The sequence below is a fragment of the Microtus ochrogaster genome, chromosome 7, assembly GCF_000317375.1.
Source record: "Microtus ochrogaster isolate Prairie Vole_2 chromosome 7, MicOch1.0, whole genome shotgun sequence".
NCBI classification, from domain to species: domain Eukaryota; kingdom Metazoa; phylum Chordata; class Mammalia; order Rodentia; family Cricetidae; genus Microtus; species Microtus ochrogaster.
In genome coordinates, this window is record NC_022014.1 from 56114050 (window position 1) to 56136627 (window position 22578).

Here is a 22578-nt window from a genome sequence, read left to right on the forward strand (position 1 = left end):
AAAAAAAAAAAAAAAAAAGAGAGAGACTAAGAAGAGGGAGCTAGTTAATTGTCTCAAAATCACAGTATTAACACAAGCGAACACAGCACCTTCCCCTGCACTCTGAACCCGTACTGTGAACTGTTCTGCTCTTCAGAGCAGTGTATGGATCGAGCTGGGAGGAAGGGCGGGTTGGCAGATTGTAACGTGAAGCTCCTCTTGCATTTGATGCTGGTCAGAGAGTGTCAATTATCCATGCTCAGAAGAACGGTTAAGAGACCAACAGTCATCTTGTTGGGCTCCAGTACAAAGTACCAGACTTCAGAGGCATATCAAGGGCAAATGAAGGAGATTACAGCTTCCTCTTACTTAAGAACCAGAATTGGAGGCACACCTTTCATCGCATCCAAATACAAACAGGAGGGAGCCAAGGTTCACCGATTTGGACGTTCATTAGGAAATTAACTCCCAGCTACATATGACTCATAACATTGCCTGCCCGTGCTGCCCAGAGAGCGATGCCAAGGGGGATAAATGCACTCAGCTAATGCTGAGCAGAGGCTCACGTGACCTCAGAAAAGATGGAGCAGAGCCAATACATAATTTAGCCTCAAGATCTCTCTAGCTCTTCCCCTCGAAACTGATCAAAGAAGATTCAATTCTAAAAAGGATGAATAAAACATCCTCCCAGGTCCAGCTGTCTTGAGACTTGGAGAACTCAGTTGAGGATTCCTCGTTGCTTGGATATGGAACAGCTTGTTCACGGTCTTTCTCCCTCGGAACCTGGGGGCAGCCGGGGCTGTCTTTCAGGTGGACCCCACTATGCTGAATCAGCGTCTGTTCATTTTGGGGAATGGGATGTTTTGATGTGGTCTCCTCAGAGGGGAGCCCCATTGCTCTCTTCTGTTCAAGAAAGTGAGACTACAAACCTGAGGAGGGGTACAACAGGAAATCCCCCACCCCATAAATATTTTTAAAAGAAAGAGAATAAAGGAAACCTGAACTAGCTTTTGCCAGGCTCTGCGACACTCGGAACAAATCTAAGCTAGGCACTCCAGGTGCCCGTCTGCACTCACCACTCTTCCCTGACTGCTGCTCAGAGACTCTCACCACCACTTGTGTTACCCAGACCGTCTGGTCGTTGTGACCAAATGCTTTGTGGAAACAGCTTTCAGAGATGAAGGATGTGCCTTGGCTCACCAGTTCATGGTGGGCACGCAATGATGGGGTAGTGCAGTTCATATCATGGTAGCCGTGAAGGAGAGAAAAGGGGATCCAGGCCGGGACGAGGGTAAGATGTAGCTCCGAAGGACACAGCCCATAGAGAAATACTTCCCTTCCTCACCTTCCAATAATGCTGCCATACTATGAATATGTCAAGAAATTAGTAATCAGAGCCATCAAGGTCCCTAGGAACACCTTCACAGATACGCCTGGACTAGTGTTTTATTAATCCCCCAGGCGTTTATTAACCCAATCAAGTGACAATCAAGATTAACCATTGTAACACTTCACCTAGTGTCCTAGGTAGTTTCACTGTCAACTTGACTGCCTAGTGTCACCAACTGAGGAACTTCCTAGAGCAGGTTGGCCTATGTCAGTGGCTCTCCACCTGTAGGTCATGACCCTCCCAAGGGTTGCTTCTAAGATATTTACATTATGATTCATAAAAGTAGTAAAAATACAGTTATAAAGTAGTAACGAAATAATTTTATGGTTGGGGGTGACCACAACATGAGGAATGTATTAAAGGATCTCAGCATTAGGGAAGTTGAGAACCACTGGCCTATGCATATGTCTCTGGGGAACTATCTTGATTATTAATTGATGCAGGAGGATGCAGCCCACTGTGGGTAGCACCATGCCCAGACAGGTGGTTCTGTCCTATATAAGAACCCTAACGAAGCATGAGCCTATGAGTGAGTAAGCCAGAAAGAGGGATTCTTCTTTGATTTCTGCTTCAAGTTCCTGCTTAAGCAGCTGCCTGAAATTCTCCCAATGATGGACCGTGCCCTAGAAGGGTAAGCCATGTAAACCCTTTCCATTTTTGAGTTGCTTTCGGTTAGGGTTTATCATAGCAACGGAGAGGAACCTGGAACACCCAGTGCTTAACTTCTGCTAGTCTTGTTAGTCAGGGCAGTGGTCATATACCTTGCTTCCTTCATCCCTCTTGCCTATGTCCACTCTACTCTTGAGAGTAAGTCTTTTTACCCACAGTGTCTCTTTGCCTCTCTGTTCCGCTCACTAAGTCATGCAGCCGCTTGGAGGCAGAAGAACACAGCTCCTAAGCACTTGGACCCTGGAACTATACTCCCGGCTCGGCTGTCTCTGGAGCCAAAGCACCAAACACTCTGTGAGCCTCAGTTTCCTCATCAGAGAAATGGTGATGGTGATGGTACCCACCTTCTAAACTCATTGTCATGATGAGCTGAAAGTGGGAGGTGGGAGGTGATTAAAATATTCCTGCCAGATAGAGAGTGCTCAGAAAGTTACCATCAGTGCTCACTCACTTCCTGTTGTCATTTCTGTCTTACATGGAGGTTGTATTATACATTGTATAAGCCTGTATCCAAAGACACTACCCTACATACGATGGAACTCTGCTATCTGAACAATGGAATGGCAGAGTCTTAACTTCTTTCCAGGACTCAGATCCAGCTGCTCTGGTGTTCTTTTTGCTCCCTTGAAGTTCTGTCCAGATTCTAGCCTCCTGGTTGCCAGGAAGCCATCCATCCTACACAGGAGCCACAAGGGCAACAGTAAAGTGCCCAGTTCTCTTACTTCCAAATGAAGCAGCAGGCAAGAGAAGCAAGAAGCAAAGGACCCCTTAGCTGAGCCTCTGCGGTGGGCCTCCCCACACACTTTTCCCAAGGGAAAGGTTGAGAATGAAGACACCAGACTGGGCTAGTGGCTGTTCTGGAGGGGAGCCTAGCTTAGGGTGAGCTGCCTTCCTCTTCCTTCTCCCACTATCGCCCTCCACTCATCCCGTTACCATTGTGAGAAAGCCTCCCAGGCAAAAAATCAGAGATGACTCAGGCAGTGATGGTTGCAGAAGGGCTATGGTGTGAGGAAAGACAGGACAGAGCCGATGACTGGCTACTTCAGATGCTGCAGAAATACTTAGCATAGCCAGAGGGGCAGTAAGGGGAGGGAAGAGGATCTTCTATACACAGCAGTCATTTCTACCACCTTCGACCTTCTCAGGAGACCCACTGAGGAAATAACCTCTCAAGGTTATTCTGCAGAGCAGAAAACACCCTCAGTTCCCACATGCTCGGCTGCAGCTGTGCTCAGCTGAAGACACGAGCACACCCATGGCAGAAGCAGCTGCATGGCAAACCCCATCACTGTGGGATGGCATGCTGTGAAAACAGATTGGACACACTTCCAAGATGCCGTCAGGGGACCAGCAGAGGGACGAGCTTCCAGGATGGGAAGCAGGTGGACACTGGCCTCATCCTGCATCAGAGCCTTATCCTGGTGAACACGATGAAGGAAGGAAATCTGACTACTGAGTAGTGTCTTCCTATTCTTTAGAGAGTTCCCTCAGGCCCAGGGTTCAGTCCCCTCTCTGTGGTCTCTGAACATGCCATGATCATTCATGCCCCCTTTTTGTCAGCTTAAAACGTCTTTACCCTTCAAGACCCAAAGACAATCTCCTCCAGGGAGCTTCTCCTAGCTTCTGTCTTCAAATATGTGAACAACATTCTTGCTTCCTAAGTTACCAAACTCATGGCAATGCACAGCCGTTCAGTCATAGCATACTAACTGGACTGTGGCCCCTGGTATCCCTTAATGGATAGGGACTTTTATTTCTGCAGCACACACACAGAGTAGGAAATCAATCTAAGTATAATTGCTTCACACGTGTATGGTAGAATAAGTGAAAATATACATAGGAGTTTGAAGGGCATTCAACAACAACAACAACAAAAAAGAACAGAAAGGGGAGAAGGGCTTTATAGTTTTCCAGTGTAGCATAGATCTACACCCTGGGGATCTACACCCTGGGGTGACATTTCCTAACTATCCAACTCTGAACAACTAACTTCACTTTTTTAAAAAAAATATGAGCTGTATTATTTTTAATTGTTGTCCATGTGTGTATGCACATACATGTACATGTGTTACTGCAGGTGAATTCAGAGTTGAGAGAGAGGGTCGGATCCCCTAGAGCTGGAGTTGTAAGCAGTTGTGAGTCACCATGTATATGCTGGGAGCTAAACTGGCATTCTGTGCCAAAGCAATGGATGCTTTTATGTATGCATGTACATGTATGTATGTATGTGTATATATGTATGTGTATATATGTATGTATGTATGTATGTGTGTATGTGTGTATGCATGTATGTATATATGTATGTATTATTTATTTTGACAGGGTTTCTTTGTGTATCCCTGACTGTCCTGGAACTCATTCTGTAGACCAGGCTGGCCTTGAACTCAGAGATTATCCTGCCTCTGCCTCCTGAGTGCTGGGATTAAAGGCATGCGCCACCACCGCCCAGCTACAATGAGTGCTCTTAACTCCGGAGACATCTCTCTAGCCCCAACCTCCTGTCTTTAACCGCCTCAGTTCCTTCTTCTAAATTGAAGACTAAAATAGGGATAATAAAACTACATGCCCTACAGAGTTATTAAAAGAGCTTAGTGAAGCAGTGTCTGTAAGAAACTTGCCACACAGCCTGGTGTTTAAGACAGGCCAATCGAGTGTTAGTTCCGACACTAATGTTATTGCTATTAGTGTCGGTGGATAGCCTCGCCTCCTCAGTTTGTTTCATTTTCTCCATAATGCCAGGGCATTCCAATTGCAACCAACCCTTGCTTCTATTCCCGTTTGGTAAACAATTTGTAACTGTGTGACTTGGGGGAGGCATGTGGCGTAGATGACTCCAAGTGGGGGAGCTAAACCTCACACCAGGAGAACTGTATCTGTGCAGAGGTAAAGTGGCATCCAAGCCGAAAGTGAATGAGCACGGCCACACTCCCCATCCCTCGGAAGTAGGTTAAATAGTGTCCTAAATTTGCGGTACCCAGTAATAGCGACTGTATATGCGAGCCTCCACTCTGCCTGCGTGCCCCCAGGCCCCAGGGTGTAATAACACCGACACACATGCCGGGCTAAGGTAACAGCCTTCTCCCAAACAGAAAGTGGCAAACTCCAACTCTAAAGATGAAACTAGCCTTCTCCAAGGGAGAAAAGGAAGACAGGGAGGCTGGGGAAGGGAGGAGATTTTCGGAGGTGAGAGGTACTTGTTGCCATAGTCGATCTTGGATGTGACTTTCTGCTTAAGTTCCTTCAGCTCATCCTTGGGTAGCGTTCCTGAGAGGAGCTGGGACCGCCATTCCATCAGGTCATACATCATGGACTGCACTTGGAGGAAGCGCTCCTTCTTGCTGGCCTGGGAGATGGAAGCAGTGGTGAATACCTACCCATACCAAAGGTATTTAGGAAGCTAGACCTCTGTGTGCGTAGGGGTGCAATCAGACCTCTCTCCAGCCTTGCCCAGCATGTGGAGACAGAGTGATGCTCAGCTACTAATACATTCCTTCTCCTTGGGCCACTAGACTTTCCAAAGCAGAAGTAATCCCAATCACTTCTCATTAGAAACAAACAAACAAAAAACCCTCTAACAGCCAGGGCTGGAAACACGGCTCAATAGTTGGTATTAACACTTGCTGCTCTATAGAGGACCTGGGTTCGATTCCCAACACACACAGGAGTGACCTCTCTTTGGGCCTCTGCTGGAACAGACATGCATGTAGTACACAGACATGCATAGAGGCAAAACAGTCACACACATAAAATAAAGGTAAAAAAAAATAAATCTAATAGCCAAAAGCTGATACTCAAAGACAATCCATTTTGCAAATACTTCCTTCCATTCATTTTGGTAAATATGTAAAATAACTAAAGAAACAAAGAAAGAAAGTTTTCCGACTTGCATCCAAGAGAGGTGTTTGAATACAAAATGGCATGTACTAAATGTTTGGTCCTTACTGATGGCTCTTCTTTGGGAGGTGGGTCACCAGAGGTTATAGCAAGTCTCTGAGTCCACACTCCCACCCCCTGCTCCCTGTTTATCATGATGGAGACTGCTCTTCTCCTCCATGTGTTCCTACTGCAAAGATGCCGTGCCAAATCACAGAACTAGATCCAATGACTGAAGCCATGAGCCAAAAGGAATCTCCCTACCCTAAGCCTTCTCTCGTGGGCATTTGTTCAAGGAGGGAGTGGGGGAATTTCCAACACAAAGGGGCTTGTCGTACAGGACTGTCATCACGAATGCTTGCTATAATGGAAGCTCCAGAGCTCGGGTCCTTTAAGGCAAGGAACCAGGACTGCTTCTCTGATACAAGGGGCTGTTGCTAGGGTACCATTCCCTAAGACATGGCTTCTGTGGGGTGCAGGATAGGTGGACAAAGATACAGTGTCAAGTCACCCTGACCCATCATGTAAGCCCCGTCTTCTTTGCAAGCTGTTTAACAGAAAAAGAAAGGCATGGTTCCCTCTCACATACTTATTTTCATGGGTGTTTTTCTATGTATATTACAGATGTGTGGGTATATGAATGCAGACACGTCTGTACCATGGTATGTATGTAGAGGTCATAGGGAAGCCTCGGCTGCTGCTTTTCTCCTTATACAGTTTGCAAGATAATCTCTTGCAGTTGATTATGCTGTGTGTACCAGGCTGGCCGGTCTGGGAGCATCCAGGGATCCTTTTAAATCTACCCCGTCTCACATTAGCAGTGCTGGGACTGCAGATGATTCCACATCTGTCTCTATATAGGGTGTGAGGATTCACACCGGGTCCTCTTGCTTTCCCAGCAAGCACTTTTATCCACCAAGCCCTCTCTTCAGCTCAGTTCATCTTTTCACAGAGAAAGGAGGTTTGGGACTCAGAGCTTTTTGACAGGCACTGTAATAAGCTCCCAATAAAAACGCTCGGTTTCTGTTTCCTTCCGTTGTTGTCTTGGTTGCTTGTCCTGTCGCTGGGGTGAAATCCCCTGACAAACAGCAACTCAAGGGAGGGAGGATTTATTCCTATTCATAATGCAAAGCGCCGTCCAGCATGGCAGGAAAGTTAAGATAGCCGGAGCTTGAAGCAGCTGGTCACATCTCAGGCATAAGGGGAGAGCAGAGAGCAGTGGATGCTTATGAGGGCTCAGTTTGCTATCTGCATTTTATGCAGTCCAGGAACCCCTGCCCGAGGAAGTGTTCTAACACTGAGGTCCATCCCTGGCCCATGTTTTTACTACATTTATTGGCACAGTCTTCTAACTGTGCCAAGTACGTTCACCTCTCCCTTAGGAAAATTATTGAGATACAATGAAAAACATCTATATTTGGTCTTTGTCTCTGGTCTGGGGCAGCGCCCATAAAGGCAAAGACATTTTAAAGAGAGTAATGGAGATGAAGAAGAAACCACTCAAGCCCCAAGCATACTGCTTGCTTCCTTGCTTGTGTAAATATGATTTGAGTGACCCCCAAGTGCCAGTGAGCATGTCAGGGGAGCTGCAGTCAGCAACGGAGCTTATGGAGTTCAATTTACTGGATAACAAAGCTAAACGCTGAAGAGGCTAAGCCCTGGGGGAGGGGACAGGGTTGTATCCAGAATGCCCCTTGCTCCTTCTGCTGTGCTTCCTCCTGTTTGCTGCTGTTGTCTGTGTTCCTGCTGTATTTGGCACGGTGTGGTTATTATGTGAACAGAGATCCCACTGTAACTGGTATAGTGTGATTGTTTCTTGGGAAAATCCCACTCCTCACTGGGCAATTTGCTTGCAGATCATAATGAAGATGACTTTTTATAAGAACAATGACAATTAGTTAGATCTATGATTTAATTGGACTTTCTGAGTTAGCCTAAAAGATACACATGGTTAGGACAGCTAGTAAAGATAACTAGAGAAGTGGTTTAGGTTATTCTGCCCATTGCTCTGATAAGAGATACAGAAAAGGGCTGGAGAGATGGCTCAGTGGTTAAGAGCACTCCCTCTTCCAGAGGTCCTGAGTTCAACTCCCAGCAACCACATGGTGTCTCACAACCATCTGTAATGAGATCTGGCGCCCTCTTCTGGCGGGCGGTCATACATGGAGGCAGAATGTTGCATACATAATGAATAAATAAATAAATAAACAAACAAATAAATAAATCTATCTTAAAAAATACAGAAAAGACACACACAGGCTAAAAGTAACCTTCTCCTTTGTTAGATGTGAGATTTGTAGAGGATAAAAAAATATAAACAAGAAAGTTTTATGCATTATAGACCCAAGAATTCTGGCTGTGAGAAGGCAGGCTGGTGACTAAAGAGAATAGTTATGTCCCTACACCCAAGGTTAGGCCTCAGTTCCTTGGTCACGTAGCTTAAAGAACTAATCACAGGCTCGGGTGTGCACCTTGAGAAAAACCAAGTTGTGAAGGGAAATTAAATGACTCTATTGTGTGTAAAGGAGAACAGATGGCTAGCTGGCCACTCTTTAAGGGTTCTCTAGAGTAGAAAAGAGAAATCTGTTACATACACCGGAACTGCAAACAGCTGCCCGCTACTACAAAGGGAGCGGCTGAGACATGGCTTGCTTAAAACTTTGTCAATCCGTTATAAAAAAATTCATTGCTTTAGGGTGAAGAAAAAAATGTTTAACTACTTGTGGAAGGAAAGCATAACTTGTGATCTTCATGTGATTTCTTCTTATGCAAAACTGTGTAATTTGCTTTTGGAAAATAGGTAACTTGTGCTTGGGAGGTAAACTTTTCCAGCACAGGAATCTTTGTAGTTGGAGGTATAAAAGGAGTAAGAGAAAAACAAGAGAGAGGAGAAGAAACTAGGAGAAGGAAAGACATGAAGGGGAACAGAGGAACAGAAGTAAACGAATAAGGTCAGGAAAGATGGAGACAGGGAAACAACTGGAAAAAAAGAAGAAAAAGGAAGACAAAGAGGCAAAAAAAAACCAAATAAAGTAGAAACAAATAAAGTAGAAACAACCAGCAGAGAGAAAAATAAAATGAAGAATTAAGCTTTGACCCGTGTGTGTCGGTGTGTCTGCTCCAGTTGTTCCTGCCCACATCTCCTCTCCAGTTTCTCTGAGCTGCTGAGAGCCGGCCCTCACAGCAGCACACAGGTTTCATGTGTTAGACTTCCATCCCAACTGTGAGCTTCTAAGGGTCAAAACTTAGTCCAATTATGAGTTTTTAGAGGAGAGGTTTTGGGAAGGGGCTTAGGGTTAGATGAGGGCGTTAGGATGGAGTCCCAGTGATTGACAAGATAAGGGAGAGTGATCAGATAAACACACACATGCACCTTCCCTGTGTCTTGCTAGGTTGATGTTCAGCACAGCTCTGGATATCTGCCTTCAATAATGCCTCTTTATAAGTCAGACTGCCTCGGGTGCTTCCATATAGCAGTGAAAGGCAGAAAAACACGTACCCCAAATTTTACTGACAACCTTTGGAAAGCTTACAGAGTTGAATGTGCTAATCACCATAGTTAGGAGATTTCCGTAGGGGTGTCAATATTTATCACAGAAGGTGGGTCTCCAGACAGCATGCACACACCAGTGGGTGTGCATTGGGCTATAACAAATTTGCAGTAAGCCTTGGCTGACATTTTCCCTCTCAGCCTAATCATCTGGTTAGCTAATTGTTTTCATTGGGAGCTTTGACGCATCAAAGGAGGATTTTAAATTAAATTTGCTTTGAAACAGAAAAGAACACATGAAATGTGGCCTTTGTTTTTTTTCAGGGTCAAAGCCTCTTTGTGGATCTGAAGACAATAGCCTTCAGTTAATTAATGTATGACAACAGTATATTTCAGGATGTCAGCAGAACACCAAGGCAGATCCTTCGAGAATATTAAAGAGGCGGGTTACTAAGCCTGGAGGATTGGCTTTATAAACAGACATCAAGGCAATTCACGTGCAGACCCAAGTTCAACAGTGTTTGCACCTGTTTAAAGAACACAGGGCTCCCACCCGACCTTCATGACGATAGCCATCATTGCTAGCTTTGTGGACGCACAGAACCTCTTTGGGTCTCAATGTCCTCCCTTTTCTGTGCTCCCTCTTCTGTGGCCCGAAGCTCCACTAAGGGCTAAATGCCCAACTTAAACCAAGTAGAAGCTGCCGCTCTCCAGTCCTGGGAACAGGTTGCATCTCACCACATACAGCTGCTTCCAGATGCCTCCCCACTCCCAGAGCGTTGTCGTCACTTCCTGTGCCAGAGGGATTTCTGCAGGAATGATGTTCTCTATGTTCCTATGTAGGGTGGGAGAGAAGGAGGGGTGGAATTGAGACCCAGGTGCAAAAGAGAGAAAGGGCTGGAAACTTTGTGGTAAGCTGCAGCTACGGAGAGGAGGAGGCTTGCAGAGATGCCACCGCCGGCAGCAGTCGCACAGGCTGCACCATGCAAATATATGGAATTTCTCTCTGCATGGCCTCCTTGGTGGGGGACGTCCCCCGTGCTCACTATTCTAGTCAAATCCACTTTAATGAGGTCCGAAGGCAGCCACTAGCGAGAAGTCGGATTCTCCAAACTAACTAATCTCCCCTCAGAATCAGATTCCTGCTAGAATCAATTTGGATTAGCTCCTCATGGAGAGAAGACACGAATACACACAGCCATGCCGCAGTTGAATGAGCTGGGCCCTGCACATCTGCCAGCTCAGATGGCCAAAGCTAACTAGACAAAGGCTTCCATGAGCCAGGAGCATCCAGCTTGACAAAGTAATACAAGGACTTCTGTGTGTATGTCGGGAGGTGAGGGTCCACATGTGCGCTTTTTCTATAGAAGTCAGAGGACCTCAAAAGACTGTTCCTCAGGGTCAACCTCCTCCCTTTGCTTTTTGTTTTGAGACAGAGTCTCCCACTGGCATGGACCTCGACAAGCGGGCTAGGCTAGGTGGCCAGAGGGACCCAGGGACCTGGCTGTCACCCCAAACCTCAGCACGGGGATTACAAGCCCATGACACCTTGCCCAGCTCTTTTCACGCATGTTCTGAAGGAACTGCACTCAGCTTCTCATGCTTGCAAGGAGGGCACTCAACCAATCGAGTCTCTCACCCAGGTCCCCACAAGTACCTTCTTTTCTCCACCGTCACTTCCTTGACATGGATAAAGGATGTAGGGAAAATGCCCTGTAGGAAACAAAATTAAACAGGCTGGAAGACACAACACAGAAAAACAGCCGGCTCATTGTCCACCCAGGTTTCGTTTGTTATCCACTAAGCTAATGGATTTTGAAACCATCAGACTTCAAAAGAACAATCAGGGCCAGATGGAGCAGGCATAGATGCCAAAGCCATATGCGTAGGTCAGTCTGTTGTGCACGCCACAACCCAAAGGATTACTTCAGTACCATAGTGGACACTTACCCTCTCTGGTGGGCCAGAAGGGTAATCAATAGAAAAGAAGTCTGAGCCTCTCACTTGCAGAAACAAGGACTCTGCTTCTCCCCTCCCTGCCCTTTTCCAGGGAATCAGCAAGCCTTAAGCGGAGGTTGAGGTGACCCCTGTTCCGAAATTGGGGGATCCCTGGGTCTGAAGCAAGTTCTTGGCTTTACTTGAGGATCTAAGATGTGAGACTTCTCCTCTTTGGGTTTAACTCACTGTCCTTTGAGAGGGCAGGGCAGGATTGTGCCACCCTGAGCATCAGGGAAAATGCTTCCGAACCATGTCCAGATGGCAAAGGAACTTTATCAGTTGCTTGGAAATTCCTCTGTGAATTCAAGCCTTATGCATGGCGAGGGCATGCAGCTCCTTTGCTGAACACAAGTTGAGAAAAATGAAACAGGCAAAGAAAGTGGCTGCTGTCATGGAGATGACATGACAGAGCGGCTCCATCGTGGCTGCAAGGGCACCTGGGCCTGTCCTGTCATGTCACATGGGGAGATGAGTGAGTGCCCACAGGATGCTGAAGGGAAGAGCAGAGACCAGCTTCAACTAGGAAGGGTGCCGTTTCCTGGGGACCCCAGGGAGGGGAAATCATTAGCAAATGGCATGTTAGCAAAGGCCACAAGGACACGAGGGTGACAGAAACCAGATTAAAGAATGGGGGTGGGGAGCAGAGGCAGTGTTTGCACAGTAAGGCACGGCAGTGGGCGCCGAGAGTAAGGATATGGAAGGAAGGAATGGACTCACTTTGCTGAGGAGCAGTGCAAGGAAAGAATTGCCCAGAAGGGGCAGCAGGAACAAGTGGAGACATCCTTTATTGTCCCAGATGAAAGCAGAGTGACCTTACCTGTGACACTTTATGCTTTATGAGGTACCCTCTGTACCAGTCTGCAAAGAGAAAACAAAGGCAAAGGTCTTTCATTTCCTCTGCATCTTTTGCTAACTTGTCTGCTCTGCTTTTCTCTGTTTATTTTCACCTAGTAAAGAAATGGTTGCAATTCACTTTAGACCTTGGTACAGATCAAACCGAGAAGCCCACAGCATGAAATACATTTTGGGCACCATCATCTCAAAGCACCATGTATGGGTACAGGGTTTCATTAACATACTGGCATAGATCCCCTTCTCCTTTTGAGAAATAAGAAATTGGTATGTGGCCACCAGTGCAATGGACCCCCATGGTCCCAAGTGACTTTTAAGAGAGGCCCCAGCACCCATCATGCAGACAGATGCCTCAAACCCACAAGCCAGGCTTCCTTTTCTCATTTACCCACTGATGGTCACATGCATGTTTGCTCCTCCTGACTTAGGCATGGAAAGGTTCATGAACCTGGACAATCATCTTAAAATAATATGGACCATTCTAACAGCAGCAAATAATATCTAAAATGTGGTTTTCTGAAGTGAGTCATTACCAAACACATACATTGGTGAACAGGTAGAGGGTTGGGGACATTAAAGGATCTCCCCTTTGCAGAACAAGAAAAGAAAAGAAAAGGAAAGAAAAGGAAAGAAAAGAAAAGAAAAGAAAGAAAGAAAAAAAAGCAAACTCAATTAACCGAAATCCAAATGACTCAGAGTCCTCTAACAAAATGAGAGTGCGTTCTGCATGCTGTAATGAGTCCACTGGCCTTTGAAATGATTGGAGCACAGCCACGTGGCAGTATTTGTCATCTTTGTAAATAAGAAGCACCTGCCAAGTGCCTCATTAACAGACCCTCATTATTGGGCTGACAGATTGTCACCGGAATATATTCTCAACAGGCATTCACAGAAGTGTCCCCCAAAATGCCCGAAATACAAAGTTACTCTCCCAGCCATGCCCAGCTTGAAGGTCAGCAACAAGGGAAGTTTCGAAGCCGTGGTAATCCCTAGAGATCCTATTGTGAGTGGCAGAAAGTGAAAGAACGGAGAAAGGAGACAGAAAAAAACAGAAGGGAAATTAGGGAAGTAGTGGAGGAAGAATCTGGAGTCTAGAATGAAAGCGTTCTTCCAGGAGCTGTTCCGCTGTAAGCCTTTTCATCTTCTTGACAACCATATGGGGCAGGAATCCTCATTATTCCACAGTGCAGCTAAGCAGCCTACCCAAGACATGGAGAAACTGAGCAATTTTTCCACAGTCACTCAACAGGTGACGTGTTTGGATGTAGAAGCAGCCAAATCTAGGCTTAGGGGAAGGAGTTTGGTGGTCATGTTATGTCCTAGTTTCATTTCTGTTGTGGTAAAAAAAAAAAGAAAAAGAAAAAAGCCTTTGATAGAAAGAAAATGGGGTGGAGGTATTTAGGTTCACAGCTCCAAGTTACAGTCTAGCATGTGGGGAAACCAAAGCAGTAGGAAGAACAAACAGCTCGTCACATTGTGTCACAGCCAAAGGCGGAGAGAAAAGAGCACAGCTTCTTGCCTACTTATGCTCAGCTCCATTTCTCCACTCTCAGATGTCCAAGATCCCCTGCCTAGGGCACACTGCTGCCCACACAGGATTCTGTCTCTCCTCCCACAGACACGCCCACAGGCCAACCCAGTGAGATCCCCTGCCTAGGGCATGCTGCTGCCCTCATTATGCTGTGTCTCCCTCCCGCAGACACGCCCACAGGCCAAGCCAGTGAAGCAGCTCTTCTTGGAGACTCTTCCCAGGTGACTCTAGGCTGCATCTGGTTAACAAAGCTAATCCTCACATCTAATATTTCATCCTTTCACCCTCAGAGGCCCTCAAACTAAATCTCTAAGCTACTTTGCAACTGAGGATTTCTGGTGACGGAAGCTCTTTCTATTTCATGAAGAGCAGCAATCTATTTTAAGTTGCTTCTAAGTACTGGCCAGTTACTATAGGAAATAATTAACAGTGGACAAGAGGATTTAATCCCCCTAAGTGTTTGCTATATGCTAGCTGCTTTGCTAAAGGCATTGATTTTGGTGTTGATTTTTTTTTTTCAAGCTTTAAATTTAGTGGGCTGGGGATGTAGCTCAGGGGTAGTGCTCTTGCCTACCAGACTGAAGATTAATCTTCGTGACAGTCCTATAAATATACACTATTACTGCTTCAGTTTTGTAAATGGAAACAGAGATTGACAGAGAATAAGCCACCTGCTAATTGTCACACAGCCTGAAATTGAAAACTAAGCATTTGGCTTTTGAACTCTGCTGTCTTCACGGCAGCATGATGGCCCTGTTTGCCAGCTCAGTGTAAGCATATTTCTAGAAGATTGCTACTGACTGCCATTCACGGTCACTTTAATCACAAGCCCTACGTAAGCTCTCTTGTCACATGCGCAGAAATCCTATAAGCTAAGTATTGTCATCCCTGTTTCATTGATGACATTGAAACTCAAGTCAGTTCATGTACTGATCGGGGATCATACAGACACAGCATTAGTCCAAGTCTGTCAATTCAGAGTCAGAGCCCTTAAAACTACCCAGCCCACACCAATGGGAGCAGAGAAGAGGGCTGTCCAGGTCGCACTAGCCTGGAGCAACATGGTGGTCAAGGCTACTTCAATCCACAATGAATCATGAGATTAATAGAGAACCAACAGTCCACACTCAAAGCTAACATTCACATCTCTATCTCTGGGTGGCCATCAAGTGGAGCCAAAGGACTTGGCCTTTGTGGACCCTTGAGATTCAATCATGTGTGCACCTTATAGGTCCCCCGACTCTCCAAAGTTAGCTTGCTCTTGGGTAACTTTCACCCCCAAAATCCATATTCTGCCTCCAAAACTCACATTCATTCAGTACCAATTGTGTCTCCGGTGTATACTGTGTACATGCACTAGGTGACCTATTTTCAGAAACAGATCTACGTACGGTGACCTTGCAGATAAAAATAGCACCATTAAGCAACAGAGGGGTATGATCCCAACACCCTTAGCAGCATCTTCAAGACCGCCCTCGGGCTTTCCCACCCTGCTGACCACCTCTGAACCTGAATGTCAATTCCCTAATCAGGTCTGCTGTCAGCCATCTCCGTATGTGTGTCAAGACGTTATGAACACATAACTGTTGGCAAAACTCCCGAGAGGGTTCCATGATCACATGTAGTCTCTGTAACACAGCACTTATCAGATGCTGGATGTGTCAAAACTGAGTGCTGTTTTACATTCAATAATTTTAACCCTTGTCATGAAACAATCATTTGTGCATCCCCCCACCCCCATTTCTATGTCAAAATCGTAAGCATCTTTGGGAGGAGGTGGTGCAGGTGGAGCTCGTCCGGATGGTAGTGCCATCTCATAGGGGAGATTCCTCCCTCATTCTCTGTTGCCAGATGAAGAAACAGGAAGAAAGCCTTGTGCTGAGGGGGAACCAGCCCTCACCAGGCACCACCATCTGCAAACACCTCAATCCTGGATTTCCTGACTCTACAAGAGAATTCCATTCCTGCTGCTGCTTAACATGCAGAGTCTGTGGCATCCGATCTATGGCAGCCTGAGTGGCTAAGACATGCAGCCTGGGGGAAGACGAGCAAAGGGGGGAGTTTCTTACAATGCTTTTGAACAACTGTGGGATGCCAGCCCTTCAAAGTGTGCTCCCTTCCTGCAGCACAAATGCAGCCTGAACTATACCAGAGGGGTTGGGGAGAGAGTCTAAATATCCCAGAACCACAACAAAAGAAGAACCTCCGACTGCCACTTCCAGGCAGTGTGATCCTTGGTCATGTCAATCAAGCGTCAATGTTTTCGTCTGAGGAAAAAAAAACAAAAAACAAAAAAAACACCTCCTCTCAGAGTATTGTCATAAAAACTATTTTTAAAACATGATTACGGGGGCTGGAAAAACAGCTCCACAGTTAAAAGCCTTCTTGCAGAAGACCTGACTTCAATTCCAAGTACCCCTGTTGTGGGGGTGGGGGCTAATGACAGCTTACAACTCTGACTTTGGGGGAGTTGAGATCTCTGGCTTCTGTAGGCACCTGCGCTCAAGTGAACATGTCCAACCATACACGCATAAACACATAGTTCCAAATAAATAAATAACATGATTTGGAACGAATTCATCTAGTAAAGGTACAAAATGTTTTACAGGACGAAGACATTTCGGTTTCAAGATAACTGTGGCCTGCATGTGGATAAAACAAAAGGGGACCACGGGAATAGTAAGCTGCAAATTTCAACCACATCTGAGATCTTGTTTTGTTTTGTTTTGTTTCATTTTGAGACAGGGTTTTTCTGTGTAGCCCTGGCTATCCTGCCCGGTAGACCAGGCTGGCCTCAAACTCGAAATCTGCCTGCCTCTGTCTCCCAAGGGTTGGGATCAAAGGTGTGCGCCACCACTGTCCAACTAACATCTGAGTATTTTTGAGAAATATCTGAAGCAAGAATATTACTATTTATCTGAGTGATGGGTATCTGAGAATACTTCTAGTTTCCTGTGTTTTGAGATATGTAATAACATCAAGATCAAATAGAAGCTCTTTGACCAGAAGTTAAGAGTATGGGCTGGACTCTGATTAAAAACCTTTCACAAAGTAAAAGAAACAATGAACAAAATTAGATGGCAAATTAGAGATTGGGAAAAAATATGTGCAAACAATTCATCTAATAATGGATAAATATCCAAATTAATGAAGGATTAATGTAAGCTAATAGTACAAAAACAAACAACCCATTTAAAGCACAAGACATTTCTCTAGAGAGTACACAAAGATGGCCATTGGGCATAATGAAAAGTTGCCAGGCATTGTTAGTCATCAGGGTAATACAAATCAAAGCTACAACAAGACAATGCCACAACCTGACCCTTGAGAAGGATACTTCCACACAGTCAAGGGGTAATAAATGTTGACAAGGGTATAGGAGGAAGGGAAACCAAGTAAACCATTGAGGAAAGATAGACAGGTACAGCTACAATGGAAAACAGTCTGCTGATTAATAAAGAATATAAAAATAGAACTACCACACGAACAACTAGCTCTCTTCGAGGCATCTACCCACAGGAAATGACATCACCAGTTCTTAAAGAGGTCTGTGTTCCCATGTTCACAATAGTCAGTAGCTCTGTTCATAAAGGTCAACGTAAAAAGCAAAGGAAGCACCTACCGGTGAATAAACAAAGAAACTGAGGTGCATAAATGGTGGTATCCAAACTGAATGCTAATCAGTCTTTGAAAAAGAGATTCTGTTAGCTAACATAACCTGGATGATGTGCTAAGTCAGATGGGTACATATCAGAAAAGCAAATACTATATGATCTCATCTGTGTGTGGCATCTAAGAACAACAATGACAGAACAGTGGGAGGATCAGGGAGTTTGCTGTGAGACTGTGTCTCCCAGTCATATCAGAGTCCCACCAACATGACAGCCCGAATGTGAACAAGGGTAACACCAATGAACATGCCAAACTGGACGAGGAAAAGGCTACAGAGGCCTCAACCACACACAAAGAACTACAGGCAACTGAGAAAGGCTGGGGGTGGGAGAGTTGGGCTTCCCAGAGACAAGCACATCTACTGGTGGTTCAGTTACTGAAAACATTCATACAAGCAACATTCTAAGAACCGTATAGGTTATATTCAGGAATATGCAAATACACATATACATATGCACATGATAACCACATTTTAGTGAAGAAGAAGCTGCAAATTAGGAGAGCAGGGATGGGTATTTGGGAGAGCTTGGAGTAAGGAAATAGAGGGGAAATGTAATTAAATTATAATCTCAAAAATAAAAAATTAATTTAAAAAAATCTAGTGTGGGGGTTAGAAAACAAAACCGTGGTGATAGAGGAAGATAGAGAAGTGGGGGGTGTCAAGGGAATGAAGATATCTAGGTCAGAAGTTATGAAGTAGTAGATGTAGAGATCTAGAATGATATGTGCGGCGTGAGTACTACAGGTAATAAAACAGTACCAAAACTGGGTAGCTGGGGGGTGATGGACAGCTCTGCCCATTGTCTTCGCTGTGTCGCCATCATTCACTACTGCATTCCACAGCATCACGCCGCACGCCTCAGCTACACGTCATAAAATGCATGCATTTAAAAACGAGTGTGCACGCTGGAATCGAAGCTCGGATTAGAGCGACGATCTGAGTCTTACTGCCTGCGTGATCATTGACAAGCGATATGTTGGATAGAAATAATCCTAGTACCTGTCTCATCAAAATTAAATTAGGCAAAAATTTCCAAGAGATTTCCCTGTGCCTGCCATAGGGGAAATACTCAAAAAGTTAGTAGATACGATACGGACTGCTTTTATAAAGTAACTAAACCAATACCATATTCCAGCAAGTTAGACGTGTTTTCTATTTTGCTTCCAGAACCTACAGATTTAGAATACCGTTCTTTTAATTGATGTCCTCTCAGCATATTTCCATGACAACAGAATAGAGAATTCAAGTTCGCTGACACCTCAGCCCCACCCTCATTCAAACAACAGGAGAACTGGGCTTGAAATGCAGAGAGTGGAGCAGCATCTTCAAACAATAGAGTCCCGCTCACATCCAGCCACTCCAGGGACAGGTTGGAACAAAGGAGGGCTCCTGGCAGAGTACGGCTTGAACCGAGTCCCTGAGAAGAGCTCACAACATCCCCATTGTTCAGGTCATGATCACCCCTTGACAGGGCTGCTAGTACAGAAGGTGCCATGGGCTCTGGTAAACCCCTCTCTGCATGTGGTAGATTCAAGCCTTCACCAGCTCTTTGCGGCCCACACAGCCATGCCAGGCGTGGGCATCTGCCAGCTCTGAAGAGCTGTAGACATCGCTGGGTGAGAAGAGTGAGTCTCAGAACTCTCTGCAGAAAGCAGCAGCAGCAGCGTCACATCGCTTTATAACAGCCAAAGATATCACATCGGCCCCTCCTCTCACCCCTCCCTATGGCCTTATTTTACTGGACACTGAAATGCAAGCACTTCTTGGACTCTGCATCAAGAAGTCCCACCCCTCCGACTTCCTACTATGATAGACCACAAGGCCTCGACATACACAAGTATCAGTAGAAAGAATGAGACTTTTCCCGTCATTCCCAAAAAGACAAGCCAGGCAGCGAATGTTTAAGCATGGGACATACATCCCTCGGGAAGACCTTACAAAGAAGACCCTAAATAAGACTGGGCTACCTCAAAAGAACACCTTCCACTCTGATCTAGAAGACAGCTAGGCATGGTGGCCCGGGTCTTTAATCCCAGTGCTTGGGAGGCAGAGGCAGAGGCGGGCGGCTCTTTGGGAGTCCAGGGACAGCTTGGTCTGTATAACCAGTTCCAGGTCAATGAGAACTACATAATGAGACTCTGTCTCAAAAAAACAAAACAAAACAAAAAAAAAAAAGGAAGGAAGAAAGGAAGGAAGGAAGGTTTGGAGGTAGGTAATTGTCGTCTTGGTCCACATAGGCATGGTGGGATTTGCATGCCAGGAGTGAAAGACCTGGATAAATCCAGACCCCCGCCAGCAGGAAAAAATAGAGCCAAAAATCTAAGCAGGGAGAAAAGAATCAGAAATCTAGGAAAGCCAGTTCAGTTTCAGGAACTAGCTGAAGATAAAGTTAGATGGTAATCTTGAGAATAATCTTGAGAAACAGAGAATTGCCCCCTTGTGATTATCACTGGTATTTTTGCAATTTTCTATAACACCCTCCCTACCCCCTTCAGATTACTGGGCTGTGGTTTCTTCCCTTAAAAACCCCTTCTCCCAGTTACTCGGAGTCGAACTCCTCCCCTACGTGGGTCATGAGTCTCAGCCCCAGTGCACTGGTTCCTGTCCTGTCAAATAAACTTCGTGTGATTGCAGCAAGGACCGTCTCTCGTGAGTTACTGGGGGGTGGAGTCGTGTTATCCTGAGACTTGAGTGAGAGTCTCCCCACACCGGGGGTCTTTCAGGAGCATCATCACATGACTATGCCTCTGGCATCTGGTGTCTGTCTCCAGCTGCATGAGCTAACTCATCTTAGTGCCTAATTGAGTAAGGAAGACAGATAGTAGAAAGAGAACACTCTCTGCCACCGCCTTAAATAGGGTTTAAATGCTGCAGAAAGGGAGGGAAGCAGACTTCACACCGACTATGAGACTGGAGTTTTGGATGTCACTAAATATTTGGAAAGGTGACAGCCCTCCTGAACTATGTGGGTTTGTATCATAACATGCTATGTTTGTCATAAAGCCCATCCATTGTGCTTGCGCCATTCATACTGAGTGAACTTAGCGCACAGATATTTATGGCTCATGGTTCTAGAGATTCAAGGTTCCACAGCACTTTTCAGCCTCTGGTGAGGGTTCACCTTGGCGCGTACATCAGCCACTACGTTTCTCTCTATCTGTGTGGTCTTTCATCTACTCGCTATAAAGCTTCCAGAATTCTCTCTTGAGGCCTCTACCCTCACGACTTTACTTTCCAAAGGCCTGACCTGTAACTTTGTCAGGTAAAGTTCCTGCCCCCTTCAGACTATTACTGTAAGACTTCAGAGACCAGACCCTCACACAAACTCAAAGCAGACAGATCCATTTAAAGCAACATCGTGTGCAAAAAATGGGGGTAACCTCATCCATTTTAGGAACCTGAAGATTCAGCTACCAATAGATCAGAGCCCATGTTACATAGATAGGTACCCACCCTGGTCCTCTTGCAGCTCCACCAGATGAAGGGAAGGAACACAAAATGTTGACCTTAAGCCAAGCCCAGTGCTACATCACCTCTCTTGTCTGCCCTTTTTGATTCAGACAACAATCTCAGGAGCGGTGTGACCACAACTCTTCAGGTGAGGAACGCGAAGCCCCTGAGCCAAAATCTGTTTGCTGTAGAGGCAGGAAGCCCTATTCTGATCCCAACGCTTTGAAAACAACCATAAAGCACAAAATGAGAAACAGTTATCGCTCATATTCCAGTCTTCCAAAGTTAATCACTGTTAACCTCTGAGGATATTTAAAAAATATGTCTTTGGTTCAAATAGATATCTTATAATAAGTAATTAAAACTGAGGAGAAGATTACAGATAAGAAAGTTTCTCTGCCACGGGTAGAATTAGACATGGGAACCACAGGGCTGTCCTGTAGAAAGGGCTGTATTGTGGGAAGGAGTGGTGAATTCAGAATAACAGGCCTGAGTCTACAGGAAGGTATCCCCTCACCCACCCACTCCTCACCATTCCCCCACCTACTTCCTGAACCATGTTCATCTTCTGTGTCCAAAAAACCAAAGCTAGAATATTCCCAATCCTGGGCACTGCACAGTACATGGTACCCTATTAGTTATAACCCAACAAAGAATACTGCCAAATCGTGCAGTACACACAAGCAGCTCTCACTTCTCTGTAGCGATCCCTTTAAAAGTTGCGTTGAAATAAGAAACACTAAATTACCCTCCTCAAAGAAAGGTTTTCCATTTGCTTGTTTTCTTGGTCCGTGTCTGTTTTTACGTATACCTGTTTATATGTGATCCTGTGTGTGCTTATAAGTGTGCTATGTTTATGGGTACCTGTGTATTTGTACGTGTGTGTCTTTGTTGGGAGGTTATAGGTGTTTGTATGAAGGTCATGTCGGTGTGCAAACACATCTGCACACATCTGCAGAGAGAGCTGAGGCTCCACTGCCTGGGAGGCCTCAGGCAGCTCATCCAGCACCACAGAGGACTCTACCTGTCTAACGGGCTGATGGAAGACCTAAGTGGGATTCTGGGTTCTCCAGGATGGAAGGTAGCATCTGGTCTGCGGGAATGACAAGATGGCTCTAGGCTGCTGTGTCCCAACAGAGGTCTGCCCTGCAGCACACCTGACCCTACCACCCTGTGCTCTTTTCCAGGGCCTCATCTGATGGAGTCGCTGGGAGAGGGCACAGCTGTGTTCTCAGGACAGTCTCTGCTTCCTCCTTCGTTCTGCCAGCCCCAGGAATCATATACTCCTCATACTCTGTGTCCTTTATGTAGGAGGAGCCATAAGCTGGCCCAGCAAGGGAGAACTCTGGAAGTACAGCTTGGGTGTGGGGGATGGGAGAGTCTGTTGGTCACCAGTGACACATCAACAAACTCATTAAGTAATTATACACTAATCCGACTCCTAATATCAAGTGTATCAGTAACCTGGATGATAGTTTTCAGTTGCCTGTCTCATGAATCCAAGGCCACTAGTCTTGGAGCAAATATTAAGATGCACCCCCTCTCGCTACCGTCCCCACCATTACGGGTGAACCGAACTCAATATACACATAGTTTCACCGCCACGTGGCTTTCCAGGAGCAAAGAGCTGCCACTTTACCCAGCACACACACCCCAGCTTGGGCCCCTGCTCC

The 22578-nt window shown here is 45.7% G+C and overlaps 1 protein-coding gene across 1 annotated transcript in view; it reads right to left on the bottom strand.

Moving 5' to 3' along the window:
* Nucleotides 1–22578, bottom strand: part of Dock2 (dedicator of cytokinesis 2) — a 413920-nt gene that overhangs the window by 369766 nt on the left and 21576 nt on the right. The window contains exons 3-6 of the mRNA XM_005350387.3: nucleotides 12217–12257; nucleotides 11059–11114; nucleotides 10140–10236; nucleotides 5233–5381 (exon numbers count right to left, since the gene is read on the bottom strand). Coding sequence (XP_005350444.1) covers nucleotides 5233–5381; nucleotides 10140–10236; nucleotides 11059–11114; nucleotides 12217–12257 — 343 coding nt within the window. The remainder of the gene's footprint in view (nucleotides 1–5232; nucleotides 5382–10139; nucleotides 10237–11058; nucleotides 11115–12216; nucleotides 12258–22578) is intronic.